At 45.9% G+C, this 14,194-nt stretch overlaps 1 protein-coding gene across 3 annotated transcripts in view; it reads left to right on the top strand.

Moving 5' to 3' along the window:
- The window catches only part of RIOK1 (RIO kinase 1), a 32,524-nt gene that overhangs the window by 14,344 nt on the left and 3,986 nt on the right, over positions 1-14,194 (top strand). For all 3 annotated transcript variants that reach the window (XR_013234281.1, XM_077353144.1, XM_077353146.1), the window contains exons 7-16: positions 1,646-1,738; positions 3,272-3,384; positions 3,514-3,594; positions 4,320-4,406; positions 7,039-7,176; positions 8,690-8,793; positions 9,817-9,923; positions 10,802-10,867; positions 12,935-13,054; positions 13,681-13,734. Coding sequence is in view for 2 of the 3 variants with exons in the window: in XM_077353144.1 (XP_077209259.1) it covers positions 1,646-1,738; positions 3,272-3,384; positions 3,514-3,594; positions 4,320-4,406; positions 7,039-7,176; positions 8,690-8,793; positions 9,817-9,923; positions 10,802-10,867; positions 12,935-13,054; positions 13,681-13,734 (963 nt within the window). In the remaining variant the exon portion in view is untranslated. The remainder of the gene's footprint in view (positions 1-1,645; positions 1,739-3,271; positions 3,385-3,513; positions 3,595-4,319; positions 4,407-7,038; positions 7,177-8,689; positions 8,794-9,816; positions 9,924-10,801; positions 10,868-12,934; positions 13,055-13,680; positions 13,735-14,194) is intronic.

A 14,194-nucleotide genomic window follows, 5' to 3' on the forward strand; every position in this document is an offset into this window, starting at 1 on the left:
TGCAGATAAAATGGGGGAGGGAGAGGCAGGAAATACGCTTGGGCAGAAACATGGGGCTAAAAAAACAACATCCCGGCAGTGCTGCCATTGTCTGGGAGACTCTACTTGGGCTCAGCTGGCTGGGATGCTTGGCCAGGAGGCATTGATAGAGATAAACCATGCCTGTCCCCTTCTTCCATGCCACCAGCCCTAGCAGGACCATCAGCACTCAGCAGCTCACCTCATTTGCTTGGGCAGAGGATGAGCCCTCCTCGCCCAGCAAAATGGCTCTGGCATGTCTTCATGCGGCATACATGCTGTGGGTCACATGGCAGATATTTATGTGTTTCCCCCACAAATCAACAGTCAGTTTCTTGCCTCGATTGGTGCAAACTGTGGACTCGCAAAAAGAAGTCGGTCTAATTGTTGACGCTGTTATTGTAGCTTCTGAGTTGGACCCCACTTTGTCCGGAGCGAAGCAACCGTTCTGTAAGCTGGTTAAAATGCGAGAGATTCACATTGCTGAATCAGAATGCATTGACCGCTTAGTGCAAGCTTTTGACCATGGAGGAGTCCCTGAAATATTTTTCAGGCTTCAGGGAATGCGGGAAGTGGTGACAGGCCCCTCCAGAGAAGTGGGCACGGAAGTCAGATGTGGGAGCCAGCCAATCCATCCATCATTTACCATTTGCGTTGTGGAGAAAGAGTCTAGGCCTGCAGAGCAACAGGGGAAGGGGGCTCCAGTGACGTCTAGTGATAGCAGCGGCCATCCAAACTCCTGGAAAAGGCCACAAGTGATATATAAAAGCTCTTGCGTAAGAAGAAGGCGGCTTTTATATCCCACTTACCCAAAGGAGTCCCAAAGCAGCTTACAATCACTTTCCCTTCCTCTCCCCACAACAGACACCTTATGAAGTAGGTGGGAGAGCTTTGTATGAAGTAGGTGGGAGAGCTTTGAGAGAACTGTGACTGGCCCAAGGTCACCCAGCTGGCTGCATGTGAAGAAGAAGTGGGGAACCAAATCCGGTGCTCCGGATTAGAGGCCGCTGCTCTTAATCGCTACTCCATGCTGGCTCCCCGGAACCTTGTTTGGGTGTCCCTTAGTGATTCTGACAGTAGGAGCTCTAGCTTATAAAATCTTGCTCAAAGATTCCTGTGCCAGACTTTACTCTTATATGGGGGTAGATGGATTCAGGGGGGTAACCGTGTTGGTCAGAAGCAGCAGAACAAAGTCTGAGTCCAGGGGCACCATTAAGGCCAACACAGTTTAATTCAAAGAATAAGGTTTCATGTGCTTTCGGTGTCTGAAGAAAACTTGCCTGTGAAAACTCGTACCTTAAATAAAGCTTTGTTGGTCTTAAAGATGCCACTGGACTCGAACTTCATTCTTACCCGGAGGGTTGGTCAGACTTCAGTGAAGCCCTGACTAAATTAAGCCTCAGGGCTGAGAGGCACATTAAAATCATTTGCTGGCAGGCAGAGCGTTAGTGACCTCAAGTTATTGGTTTGAAGAGGCCCCGATGAGTGAATTTGTATTGATTTCCCCAAGAAAATGGCTTCTTGCTTATAACCCTTTCCATTGGGTTTTAGACTTCAAAGTGATTTGTTTTCTCATGTTTCCAGGAACTCCTTTCAATGTAATTTATACCCCTTTTATCTCCTCAAGGTATTGGACCCAAGAACCCGAATGATTCTGTTCAAGATGCTAACCAGGGGTGTGATTTCCGAGATCAACGGCTGCATCAGCACAGGGAAGGAGGTCAGTGTCACTGTCGGTAGGGCTGCAGCGAGGAGCTTGATTGGCTAACCGGGTGCTGGGAGTTCAGTGCAGGGTCCTCTGTTTAGCCCTGAAAGCCCCTTGCAGACTGGGGGGGGGGGGGCATGTGTCTGAAAGACCGCTCCTCCTGTGGGAGCCCACTTGCCAGTTAAGACCGGCTCATCCAACCTTATTGGTGGGGCTGACAGTGGGGGAGGGGGACTTGTGGCTTCTTAATGCTGGCTTACCTAAGAACCAGCATGGTGTAATGTTTAAGAGTGGTGGAGACTAATTGGGGAGCCTGAGTTTGATTCCCTGCACCTCCACAGGCAGCCAGCTGGGTAAGCTTGGCCTAGTCACGGGGCTGTTAGAAGCTGTTCTGACCAAGCAGTCCTGTCAGAGCTCTCTCAGCCACACCTCCCTCACATGGTGCCTGTTATGGGGAGAGGAAGGGAAGGCAGTTGCCAGCCACTTTGGGACGTCTTCAGGTAGTGAAAAGCAGAGTATAAAGATCAACTTTTCTCCACCTCCTTCACATGCAGCCAGCTGGGTGACCTTGGGCTAGTCTCAGTTCTCTTAGAACTGCTATCACGGAGCAGTTTTTTCAGAGTTCTGTTAGCCCCACCAAACTCACGGGATGCCTGTTGTGGGGAGAGGAAGGGAAAGCAATTGTAAGCCACTTTGGGACTCCTGATAAAGAAAATTGGGGTATTAAAAACCAACTCTTGTCCACCTCCTCCTGTTCTTCTGAAGGGCTCGGGAAAGCTTCCTCTCTTGAATTTCCACAGGCAACATATAAGACCTTCTTTTCCCATTGGGCATTCATGAAATAGGATTTTTGTGGCTATTCTGGGTATCATAAATGCCCTTGTGCTTGTGCTAAATAGAAGACCTCTGCCAGGGGTGAGTGCTGTCCTGCAAGAAGCCATTCCTCCTGTGGGAGACAATGTCGATTGCTTCTTACACCACTGTGCCTCTTCCTGTCCCATGCACATTGATCATTTAAAATCGAATTATGTTTCTCCCAAGTGATAATGTTACACCTGCACAGATTTCTGTTGACCGAACTGATGGGTCAGGAACGTAGAAAAGTGCTCAGCCTTGGGTTCCACAAAGTCCTCAAAGGACACTAGCTCTAAAAGAAAAACTTGCCCCCCCCCCCTTTCAGCTTCTGGCTTAAACGTTTGGGAAAGGATTTCCAGCTGCAAACGTTAAACTGGACCAGCATGAGTATCTTCTGGAACTAGGCATTCACAACTTAATGACATGCCAAGCTGAGACAGCCCATTTATGTGGGTTTTTGCAGTTAAGGCAGGTAGAGGAACCAAGATTGATTACTTGGTGGTCTGCTGGAGGTAACTGACAGTATCCCTCTGCTTCCTTCAGTTTCGTTACTGTGCCAGTCTGCTCCATTTGGCAAAGGCACACTGGTCCCTGGGGCTTCAGGAACACTCCTCTCTCACCCTCTCTTTTATGCAAAAGTAGTTTTGTGGTTGTATTGATCTTCTTTTGTTTCTCTTTCCTGCAATTCACTAGGCGAATGTGTATCATGCCAGCACAGCAAACGGAGAGAACAGGGCAATAAAGATATACAAAACCTCTATTCTGATGTTTAAAGACCGGGATAAGTATGTGAGTGGAGAATTCAGGTGAGATTCCTGTTTTGACTCTACAGGTGTACACTTCCTTATCCAGTCAGTGTTTTTTTGGGGGCGGGGGGGAAAGAAAAGTCAATGGTGGGTTTTGATAATTCCATGTTATCTCCTGTGCTTTTCTAGGTTTCGTCGTGGATACTGTAAAGGAAATCCCAGAAAAATGGTCAGGACATGGGCAGAAAAAGAAATGAGGAATTTAACAAGGTACCCCTTTTCTCCTTTTGCTTTGCCATGGATTTTGTTCCCCCCCACTCCATTTCTGGTAAACACTTGGATCACTTTTTTTTTTTTTTGAAATGGATATCTTCAAACTTTACTGTCTGAAGAGACCGGGTGTTCACTGTATGAACTGTTACCAATAACCTGGAGGGAAAAAAAGGCCTGATCCTGAGAGCAGGTTCTATATGGTTCTATAATTCCTTTAAAAAATAGGAGGAAGAGGTTGAGCGGCCACATCCAAGTGAATTCTTGTTCAGGACAGGCCTGGCACTTTTTACCTCAGGCAGTTACAGCAGATTGAAGTGAAGCTGGAAGAAAACAAGGGAAGGAGTGGGATTCCTCACCCTTCTTCTGCCTTTTGGATAGTCCCGGTCTAACTAACCTAATTGCCAACTGTTGCTTCGCGGTCAAAGCCCCCCGTTCCTTCCTATGGATGGTCTCTGGTTTGTAACACTTTAAAAAGAAAGTGTTCCATCAGGCATTTTCGAGGGGTTAAAATACCTCTTGTGTTTACTTTGAGATTACATGCTAGATTTTTATAATACTTAACCTAAGCAAATATTGTCATAGTAAAGGCATTTCTTACGAAGGAGAACCAACAGAAGAGTAGTTATTTCAAAGGCAGTTTTGCCAATTCTGTTCAAGTGTGTAACTTTTCTTTCTTGGCATTAACTTGTTGGCTAGCAGCATTTTTTGGCTTTTTCTTTCAGATTACATACGGCACAGATTCCTTGCCCTGAACCCATTATGTTAAGAAGTCATGTTCTTGTCATGGGATTTATTGGAAAAAATGACATGTAAGTATGTATAGATATTTTTATTTTTAAAAGGGGGAAGCCCGTGGGATGCAATGGTTAGAGTGCTGGATTTCAAAAGAAGAGTCCCAGGTTCAAATCCTCACTGGATGAACTCGATCCAGTCACCATCTCTCAGCCTAAATTTCTTGAGAAGATTGTTGTATACAATGGAGGGAGAGCTTTTCTTGAGGTCTTCATTCAGTTTTTTACACATGTGATTTAGCAGTGCCCTTGATTATCTCACATGCCTGAAAGAAAAAAAGAAGCATTAATTCTTGCACCTCGCTTTTTACTGCCAGAAGGAGTCTCAAAGCAACTTAAAACCGCCTACCTTTCCTTTCCCCACAACAGATGCCTGGTGAGGTAGGTGGGGCTGAGAGAGCTCTGAGAGAACTGTGACTGACCCAAGGTCACCCAGCTGGCTACATGTGGAGCAGGAGTGGGGAATCAAACCACCGCTCATATCCACTACGCACCAAGCTGGCTATCATGTGGCAATACCTAATTACATGTAAACGGAGCTTCATTTGAGAAGCACCAAACTGACCCCTTTTGGGTTGGAATCATGATGCTCAATCCTGTTTCAAGAGGTTCACTGAACTTCTTTCTGCTTTCTTCATTCTGTACCTCCTTCACATATATAGCTTTGTTTTTGAAGCTGATAAAGTGCCATATATTTTTGAAAGGGTGGGCTTGCTAGGTGAATGGCACCAAGCTACCTACTGAGTCAGGCCATTGGTCTGTCAAGGTCAGCATTGTTGTGATTGGCAGTAACTCTCCAGGGCCTCTGGTTGAGGTCTTCCACATCAGCTGCTACCTGCTCCTTTCAGCCAAAGACTGAATGTACCTGCAGGGTAGGTTTCAGAAAGGGGTGCTGAGACCTGCTGCTTCACCTTTGCATTCCCGCAGTCTTGTCCCCTATTCTCTTTAACACTTATGTGAAACCGTTGGGCGCCATCACCTGGAGATTTGGGCTGGGTTGTCGCCAGTATGTGGATGATACTCAGCTCTGTCTTGCTCTTCCATCTGATCCCAGGGAGGCTGAACTGGTCCCTGGCAGCAGTTTTGGCATGGGTGTAGGCTAATAAACTGAAGCTTAATCCTGACAAGACAGAAGTGCTACTGGTGAGAGGAAAATCTGACCTGGGATTTAAGGCTTCACCTATTCTGGACGGGGTTGCATTCCACTTGAGTTTATCACCTGGGGATGCTCTTGGACCAGGCATACTGCTGGTTAAGCAGGTGGGAGCTGTGGCCAGGATTACATTCTACCTGCCTTGATCGATTAGCCAGCTGTGGCCTTTCTTGGGTGCATGCCTTGATTACTCTAGTTTACATTAAAAAGGTGCTGTGGCTCAGTGGTAGAGCATCTGCTTGGCATGCAGAAGGTCCCAGGTTTAATCTTTGGTATCTTCATTTTAAAAGACCAGGCAGTAGGTGATGAGAAAGACCTCTGCCTCAGACCACTCTCGGTCTGGGTAAACAGTACTGAGTTTGATGGACCAAGCTGCTCATTCAGTAGAAGGCAGTCTCATGTGGTCTGCATGGCACTGCCCTTGCAAAATGCTCAAGAATTTCAGCTACTACAGAATGCTGCAGCCAAGAAGTTGGCTGGAGTGGGTTGTAGGAACCATATCACTTCGGTCTTGCCCCATCTACACTGATTCCTAATTTGCTTCTTCGTTTCACCTTCTTCACAGCGTGTGTTGTGGGGAGAGGAAGGGTAGGCAATTGTAAGCTGTTTTGAGACTCCTTCAGGTAGTGGAAAGTGGGTTACAAAAACTCAGCTCTTCTTTTCCCCCCCTTGGTTTCTTGGTGAGCAGGGGCAAAATTACATGTGGTGCTGGAGATTTGTGTTCCTGTGCCCAGATGCAAAAAGCTCTTATGGGGAATCTTGTTCTTTCCCCTCCTAGTCCAAGAAATGCTGTTTCCTCAGTTGGAAATGGATCTACTCCAGGTAGCTTTAAGCCCCCAGAAGGGAGAACAGACATACTTCTGTCCACAAGAAGCCTTAAAGCAAAATTGATTTCCAACAGTTGAATATCTTTGGCTTGTGCAGTATAATCTTCATTGTCTTGAATCACTGAAACAGTGTTCGCTTCTAAGCTGAGTCCACCCATTGTGTAGGCTCTTGGCCTAAAAGCACAGTTGACTTGTTTAGCTAGATTAGCAGAGTAGGTACCCTGGCCTGGATAGCCCAGGCAAGCCCAATGCCGCCAGATCTCAGAAACTAAGCAGGGCCGGCCCTAACTAGTATTTGGATGGGAGGCCTCAAAGGATTTGGATGGTAGTTCCTCCAAGGAACACCAGGGGTCATGATGCAGAGGCAGGCAAGGGCAAACCAGCTCTCAACATCCCTTGCCTGGCTGCCTGACAATCCTCGGATCTCCTGGCCACACTACGCTAATTTCATACAATAAATAAATAAATAAATAAAAATCCGTGTAGGTAGGAGTCTCATTTTGTAGACAGATGCTGACTTGTATCGGGTGGGGATTTTGTTCTAACTTGTTCACTGCTCCGGACTGAGTCATATGTGTTACGGTACAATGTGGGATAGCCGGCGATATATGCAAAAATAAATTAATTTTGTTATTCTTCCCCCACCCCCTTTCTTTGTCTCTTTCCCAAGGCCTGCTCCTTTGTTGAAAAATGCCCAGTTCTCTGATACGAAAGCTCGCGAGTTGTACCTGCAAGTCATTCAGTACATGAGAAGAATGTATCAGGATGCCCGACTTGTTCATGCAGATCTCAGTGAATTTAATATGCTGTACGTTTTTGAACCTTCGTGTCGATACGTTTTTGAATAATGCATGAAAGTTGCATGGTACGGCTCTGCCTTGAGGCCTGGGTGTTTTCCTCTTGCCGTTGTGAGTTTGTGAATGGATGCTATTGCTAAAGACATCATTCCAGCGTTGTGCAGTTCTCAAAAGCGATAAATGGGCTTAATTTGCCTTAGAAAATGACCAAAGGATGGAATGAGCTTCCATTGCCCGTTTTCTAAAATCACTTTTGGGGTTCTGTGAAAGCTAATGTTCTGCAGTGCAGTTGAAATTAGGAATTAGGCTGGTAAAAAAGGTTTGCGAAACAGATCTAGGATAACTATACTTAGTATTTAAACAGCAGATTTCAAGGGCTCAGAGTGCTTCACATGTATTGCTTCAGTAATTCTTAAAACCAGTGTCTCAATTACCGGAGAAGGGCAGGGCTTGAATGATTCATTAAGGACTTTCCTTTTTTTCCCCCCTCCCATCCTTGAAGAACGGCAGGCCAGATGGGGGCAGCCTAGGCCAGAATATCATGGCTTTCATAGAGGCGGTGGGTTATGTGCAGATTTGAACCAAGGACTTTACAGCTCTCACGATGTGGCTGTAGCTCTCAGATGAAGCAAGGCAGTTGCTGTGAACACACAAAGAGCTGTCCTTCACATGCCTGGTTGAAAAGGCTGGCAAGTGTTACTGATTGTACCACAAACTCCCACTGTTTTCTTAAACACTGCTGGCAGGGGCTCATGGGAATTGTAGTCCATGGACATCGGGAGAGCCACAATTTGGCCACCCCTGCACTAAGGTAACTGGGAAATGAGAGACGTGGTGCCTAAAACACACACCTTAACTGTTAAATGGGACTTTCACCATTGCAAGCTTCTTTCCCCTTAACCTGTCCTCTGCTCTAGTGCACTTGAAGCCTGCATCATAAAGGGAATTTGTGACTTTTAGTCTTGTAATAGCTTCAGGTTTCAAGCACTCGCCCCCCTGAGTTTTTCCCCCTCCATCAAATGGTTGAAAGTTCTTTTTAAAGCATCTAGTAGATTGACGTTTGAATCCAGTGGCACCAGTGAAGTTTTATGTCAAGTGTAAGCTTTCGTGTGCACAAAAAAATGGGCATTACTAGTCCATACGTACAGGTAGAGGGTGAGTAATAAGCCAGGATACAGTGTCATGAAGGTGTTTAACCGATTCAAGAACCAAATTGGAATAACAAGCTTTAGGGAATACGAGTACCATAAATGGGTCAAAATTGGGGATTAATGGGCAGATGCATTTCAAGCTGTGGAAGGCCCAGAGTAATTAACTGAAACCCTGCCCTTACATCATTGATGACACATCTTGAACATGCAAAAGCACTTGGAATAAAACTTTGGCCTTCCAGGTGTCATGGGACTCAAATTTTGTTCTGCTACTTCAAACCAATGCGGCTGCTCACATGAGTGCAGTAGATTGAAGGTGCTTTAGAAGTGATACTAATAAAGATTTTATCTCCCCGTCCCTGCCTTAACTCAGCTATCACAGTGGGGAGGTGTATATCATAGATGTGTCCCAGTCGGTAGAGCATGACCACCCACACGCTTTGGAGTTCCTGAGGAAAGACTGTGCCAATGTCAATGGTGAGTGGAAGGTGATTGGCCTTCATTTGGCAATAATACACATAGTAGTCAAACTGCGGCCCTCCAGATGTCCATGGACTAAAATTCCCATGACCCCCTGCCAGCGAACGCTGGCAGGGGCTCATGGGAATTGTAGTCCATGGACATCTGGAGGGCCGCAGTTTGACTACCCCTGAGGATTCAACTTTTGGGAGATGACAAAGGTTGGCAGATGGTTTGGAATTGATCTCCAGCGTAAAAGAAGCAAGGCCATTTTAAAGCTTGCGTGCCCTGAGCATTTGTTCGGATGAGTGATTCCGCAACAAAATGTGATAATCCAACTTCTGCTAACAAAAGGGGGGCTGTTGGCAGAAAATCGCTGTAGAGTTAATTTGATATTTCTGTTCTGTCCTTGTCTTTAGTTGACCTGGCCAATTTAGTCCTGGCCCCTTCAGAACTGGAAATTCCACCATATGCAAAGGAGCAGGGCAGCAGGCTGCTTAAAGAATAAATTAGTTTTGATTCAGAAGAGAAACAAGTTTGTGTAGAGAGGGAGAGAGACCTAACTGTCTAGTTAGCTGTTGTCTGCAGTCATTCTTTCTGTTGAGCTGCTGTTCTGGAGGCAAGCAGGGAGGAAGTGTGTCCCAGAAGTAGGAAGTCTCTTGTTAGGCAAATCAGGACACTGGAGGAGATAATTTGGAAATCATCAGCAAGTTCTTAATCTCACTATGCTAAATATACATCTCCTCTGTTGCCCCCTGCAGGGCACCCTTTATATCCTGCTCAGTTATGCCCCCTGCAGCTCCTGCATATTCTAACAACAGCAAGCTATTTCAAAAGCTGTTTCACTTCAGTTGCATTTGGAAGGCCATATTTGTTGAACTACGGCTGATCCAGGAGAACACTCAGTAATGCTGTTCTGACTTCTGCCTTGATCAGCAGCCAGAACCTGATGTCTGGGCTCGTTACCAGCCTGGTTTATGGAGATGGCAGCAGGAGTTTAGAACTGCCATTTTAAAATGACCACTTCTGTCCTCCCTGCAGACTTCTTCCGGAAATACAGCGTTGCCGTGATGACCGTAAGAGAGCTCTTTGAGTTTGTGACAGATCCATCAATTACAAGTGAGAATATGGATGCTTATCTTGAAAAGGTGAGTTTGGGAAATTTTGATTCCAATATTGAGAACTAAAGTATTCATAGGGCCATTTATTGGGAGACTTTCTGTACCTGTTGCGATTCTTTATGTGTAGAGAAGAACTCATTTTTGTACCCCATTTTCTACTACCAGGAGTCTCAAGGCAGCCTAGTCTTCCTGTCTCCACAACAGACACACGCTATGACAGGGGTGGCCAAACTGGCTCTCCAGATGGCCATGGACTACAATTCCATGAGCCCCTGCCAGCTTGTGCATGTGCTGGCAGGGGATCATGGGGATGGTAGTCCACGGACATCTGGAGAGCCACAGTTTGGCCACCTCTGTCCTAAGGGATAGGTGAGGCTGAGAGAGCTCTGAGAGAACTGTGACTGGCTGAACGTCACCCAGTTGGCTGCCTGTGGAAAATTGGGCAATCAAACTCAGTTTTCCAGATTAGAGGCCGCTGCTTTTAACCCCTACACATGCTGGCTCCCAAGCCCTGCCAAATTACAGCCAAGTTATGTTGACCCCAACAAGGGGCTTTTCAAGGCAAGTGAGAAGCAGAGGTGGTTTGCCATTGGCTTCCCCTGCAGAGTCTTCCTTGGTGTTCTCCCTTCTAAGTACCAGCTCTGTTTGGCTTCTGAGGTCCTGCTTTCTGCCCACCCATCCCTTGTAGCTGCCATGCTTCCTTATGAACACTTCTGAAGTGAGAACCCTGACACGGAAGTGATAGCAGGGAGGGGAATGGACACTTTCAGAGGGTTAAATAGAGAAGCGTAGCAAGCATCAGCCATGGGGAATCGAACTGCAGAAATGCCGAGCGAGAAAGTCCAAGGAATGCTGAGGAGCTAGACTGCTGATTTTTTACCACCTGCATTTTTGTGGTCCTGTAGGCGATGGAAATAGCATCCCAGAGAACGGAGGAAGAAAGATCTAATCAAGATAACGTGGATGAAGAGGTAAGACATCAGTTGTGTGTGTGTGTGTGTGTGTGTGCGCGCGCGTGGGGGGGGGGTTTCCCTCGGAATGTACCACATCTCTTTCAAATGTACCTTAAAGACAATCATCATACTTTGACAACCTTGTTTCATATGAACTGCCTTCTACTAAATCAGACCCCTGACTCATCAAAGTCAGCATTAGACTGGCAGCTGCTCTCCAGAGGTCTTCCCCATCACCTTCTGCCAGATCTTTTGACTGGAGGGGCTGCAGATTGAACTTGAGTGTTCTAGGGCTGAGCTATCATTTGCCAGCAACTAATGGAGGCGCTTTCTGGCTGCTGCTGTGAAGTAATCTGAAAGTTAGGTCGTGCTGGTTCTGTGAGCTTTCCCACTCTTTATAAAAGGGGGAAACTAGTTTGGTTCCCTTTGCCTGATCCAAAGAGTCCCTGCACCCATTTCCTAGACAACTCAGAGGGCTCTGTTTGCCCCTAAGCCTGATGGCCACAAGAACAGCTCCCCTAAGACAGCGTGAGATCATGTATGTGTAACCATCAGTACATGTCAGATCCCCAAATGGAGCAGGCCAGGAAAATGGAGAGGGAGGGGTGTTTCAGTAGCTTCTGCTTGTGCACCATGATCCCGCTCCTCATTGGGCCTGGGCATATATGTGTGTGAGAGGCATGGGGCACCAGAACATGTTTTTGTAAATTGTGAACTGGCTCTTTGAGGTACCCTGTCCCTGAATACAGTGGGACGTGGCATCATGGTGGATTTGTGGTTGATAGCTGTTGAAAGACCTATTCTTCATAAATTTGAAGAGCATTAAGCTCTAGTGAGCAAAATTTGCTCAGGATCCTTGGCCCCAAATAGGTTAAATTGGCCCCAGCCAAGGCCAGGGCCTTTTCTACCTGGTGAAACACTCAGCTTCTGAGATCCAGGCCCTGCAGGACGTTAAACATTTTCGTAGGACCTGCAAGACAGAACTGTACCACCGGGCCTATGGTTGAAACCTTGAAATGACATCCTGTTATGCTGTCCTCACTGGCCAAAGTCCATATAATTAATTAATTTGCTGATTCGTTAATTAATTCGTCTAACACATACAAAATGTCCCCCCTCTTTCTCCTAGGAGAAGGAGGCAGAAGTGAGTCAATATTTTTTGTTTTTAGAATTCAAATTTTAAATTTAGTATTAAATTCCTACAGTGTGTATTTGTGTATTTTAACGGTGTAAGCTGCTCTTGAGAGCCTCTTGTGGCGTAGATTGGTAAGGCAGTGACATGCTGTCTGAAAGCTCTGCCCATGAGGCTGGGAGTTCGATCCCAGCAGCCGGCTCAAGGTTGACTCAGCCTTCCATTCTTCCGAGGTCGGTAAAATGAGTACCCAGCTTGCTGGGGGGTAAAATGGTAATGACTGGGGAAGGCACTGGCAAACCACCCCGTATTGAGTCTGGTGCTTGCACAAGGGATACCTTTACCTTTAAGCTGCTCTTGAGCCTTTGGGTAAGGGCAACCTATACATATAAGTAAAAAATAAATAAAATTTGTTTAAATCCCTTTTAAAGCCATATAAGCTACTGGCTATCACTCTCCCTTGTGGCATTGAATCCCACGAATTAATTCTTTGTTGAGTGATGAAGTACTTCCTTTCTGTCTACGAAAACATAAGACGTATACAATAGCTCTTGTCCAACTTAGAAGAAGAAGAAGAAGAGAAAGAATTATTATTCCACCCGTGGGACTTCCTGAGCAAGAGAGGAGCCATCATCGCCATAGCAACCCCCGTCTTCCCAGGTGGCTTCTACCAGTCCTGCTCAGCTTCCAGGGTCTAGGAAACCCAGCCAAGAGAAGCTGGGCCATTTGGGCTGCCCTGCCAAACTTTTAAGTCACACATATTTACCAAGCGCTTGTTTTTAAAACAGACGGTGATGATGGATTATATGTGTTACCTTTCTACCAGCTGCAGTGTTTGTCGACCTGTATGTCCAAACTGAAGAACCAATTTTTAAAATGCTCTCTTAATGAAAATGGAAAAACCGAAACAATTGCGAATGGACTGGAAGCTTTCGGTAATTTCGTTTCATTAGGTGTTCAAGAAAGCCTATATCCCCAGGACGCTGACGGAAGTTAAAACCTACGAGAGAGACGTGGACATCATGATGAAACTGAAAGAAGACGATGTGGCCTTAAGCATGCAGCAAGACAATGTGAGTCACGTGGAATGGTGGGACACCTGTGATAGGAGGTTAATTTGTGGTTTGTGGTCCTGTGAGCAAGAAGTTGGCGAAAGCAGCAAGTCTGTTTGCTTTGTGGATGATTCATTGCCCGTGGTCTCCTAAGCAGTACTCTGAAGCTGCGGTAGTCAACCTGTGGGCCTCCAGATGTCCATGGACTACAATTCCCATGAGCCCCTGCCATCGTTTGCTTGCAGGGGCTCATGGTAATTGTATTCCATGAACATCTGGAGGACCACAGGTTGACCACCCCTGCTCTGAAGTATGCTTTGGTGACAGGGCGCCATAGCTGACCTTTGTGTTTATTTTATAGCTTTTTATATCTGTAGGGAACGTTGCCTTAAGTGTAGGAAGGACAGCATAAAAAACACCTTTATTATTATTATTATTATTATTATTATTATTATTATTATTATTATTATTATTATTATTAGATTTATTCCCTGCCACTCCCTGTGGAGTAAACAAGTACTTTTAAACAAGTACACAAAATAAACAATTATCCTTTTTAATAGGGTCCTGTAGAATTACTTTGAATGTTTAAAAACATGCGATATACACATTCATTCTTAATTTTGATTTTTGTTGTTGTTGCACAGATTCTCTACCAGACAGTTACAGGGTTAAAGAAGGATTTATCAGGTGTTCAGAAGGTGAGATGATGATGATGGGTTAGATCGGTGGGGTTCAACCCAGTGTCTGTGAGACAGCATTCTTCAATGACAGTATATATATAAAATGTTAATATTTCGTGAGAAGTTATTTTAAAATGTTCTCATCGCCCCCAGCCAATGCTTCTTTACTCTTGCTCCAATACACAGTCTAGAAGGACCTTCTTCTCTCCTTCCACTCTGGTTCTGCTTTCCTGCTTGACCTTTTCCTCTCTAGTCATCCAACCTCCCAATAGAGCCAGGTTGGTGCAGTGGTTAGGAGTGCGGACTTCTAATCTGGCATGCCGGGATTGATTCCTCGCTCCCCCACATGCAGCCAGCTGGGTGACCTTGGGCTCCCCACAGCACTGATAAAGCTGTTCTGACCGAGCAGTAATATCAGCGATCTCTCAGCCTCACCCACCTCACAGGGTGTCTGTTGTGGGGAGAGGAAAGGGAAGGT

Source organism: Paroedura picta, chromosome 9 (genome assembly GCF_049243985.1).
Source record: "Paroedura picta isolate Pp20150507F chromosome 9, Ppicta_v3.0, whole genome shotgun sequence".
NCBI lineage: Eukaryota > Metazoa > Chordata > Lepidosauria > Squamata > Gekkonidae > Paroedura > Paroedura picta.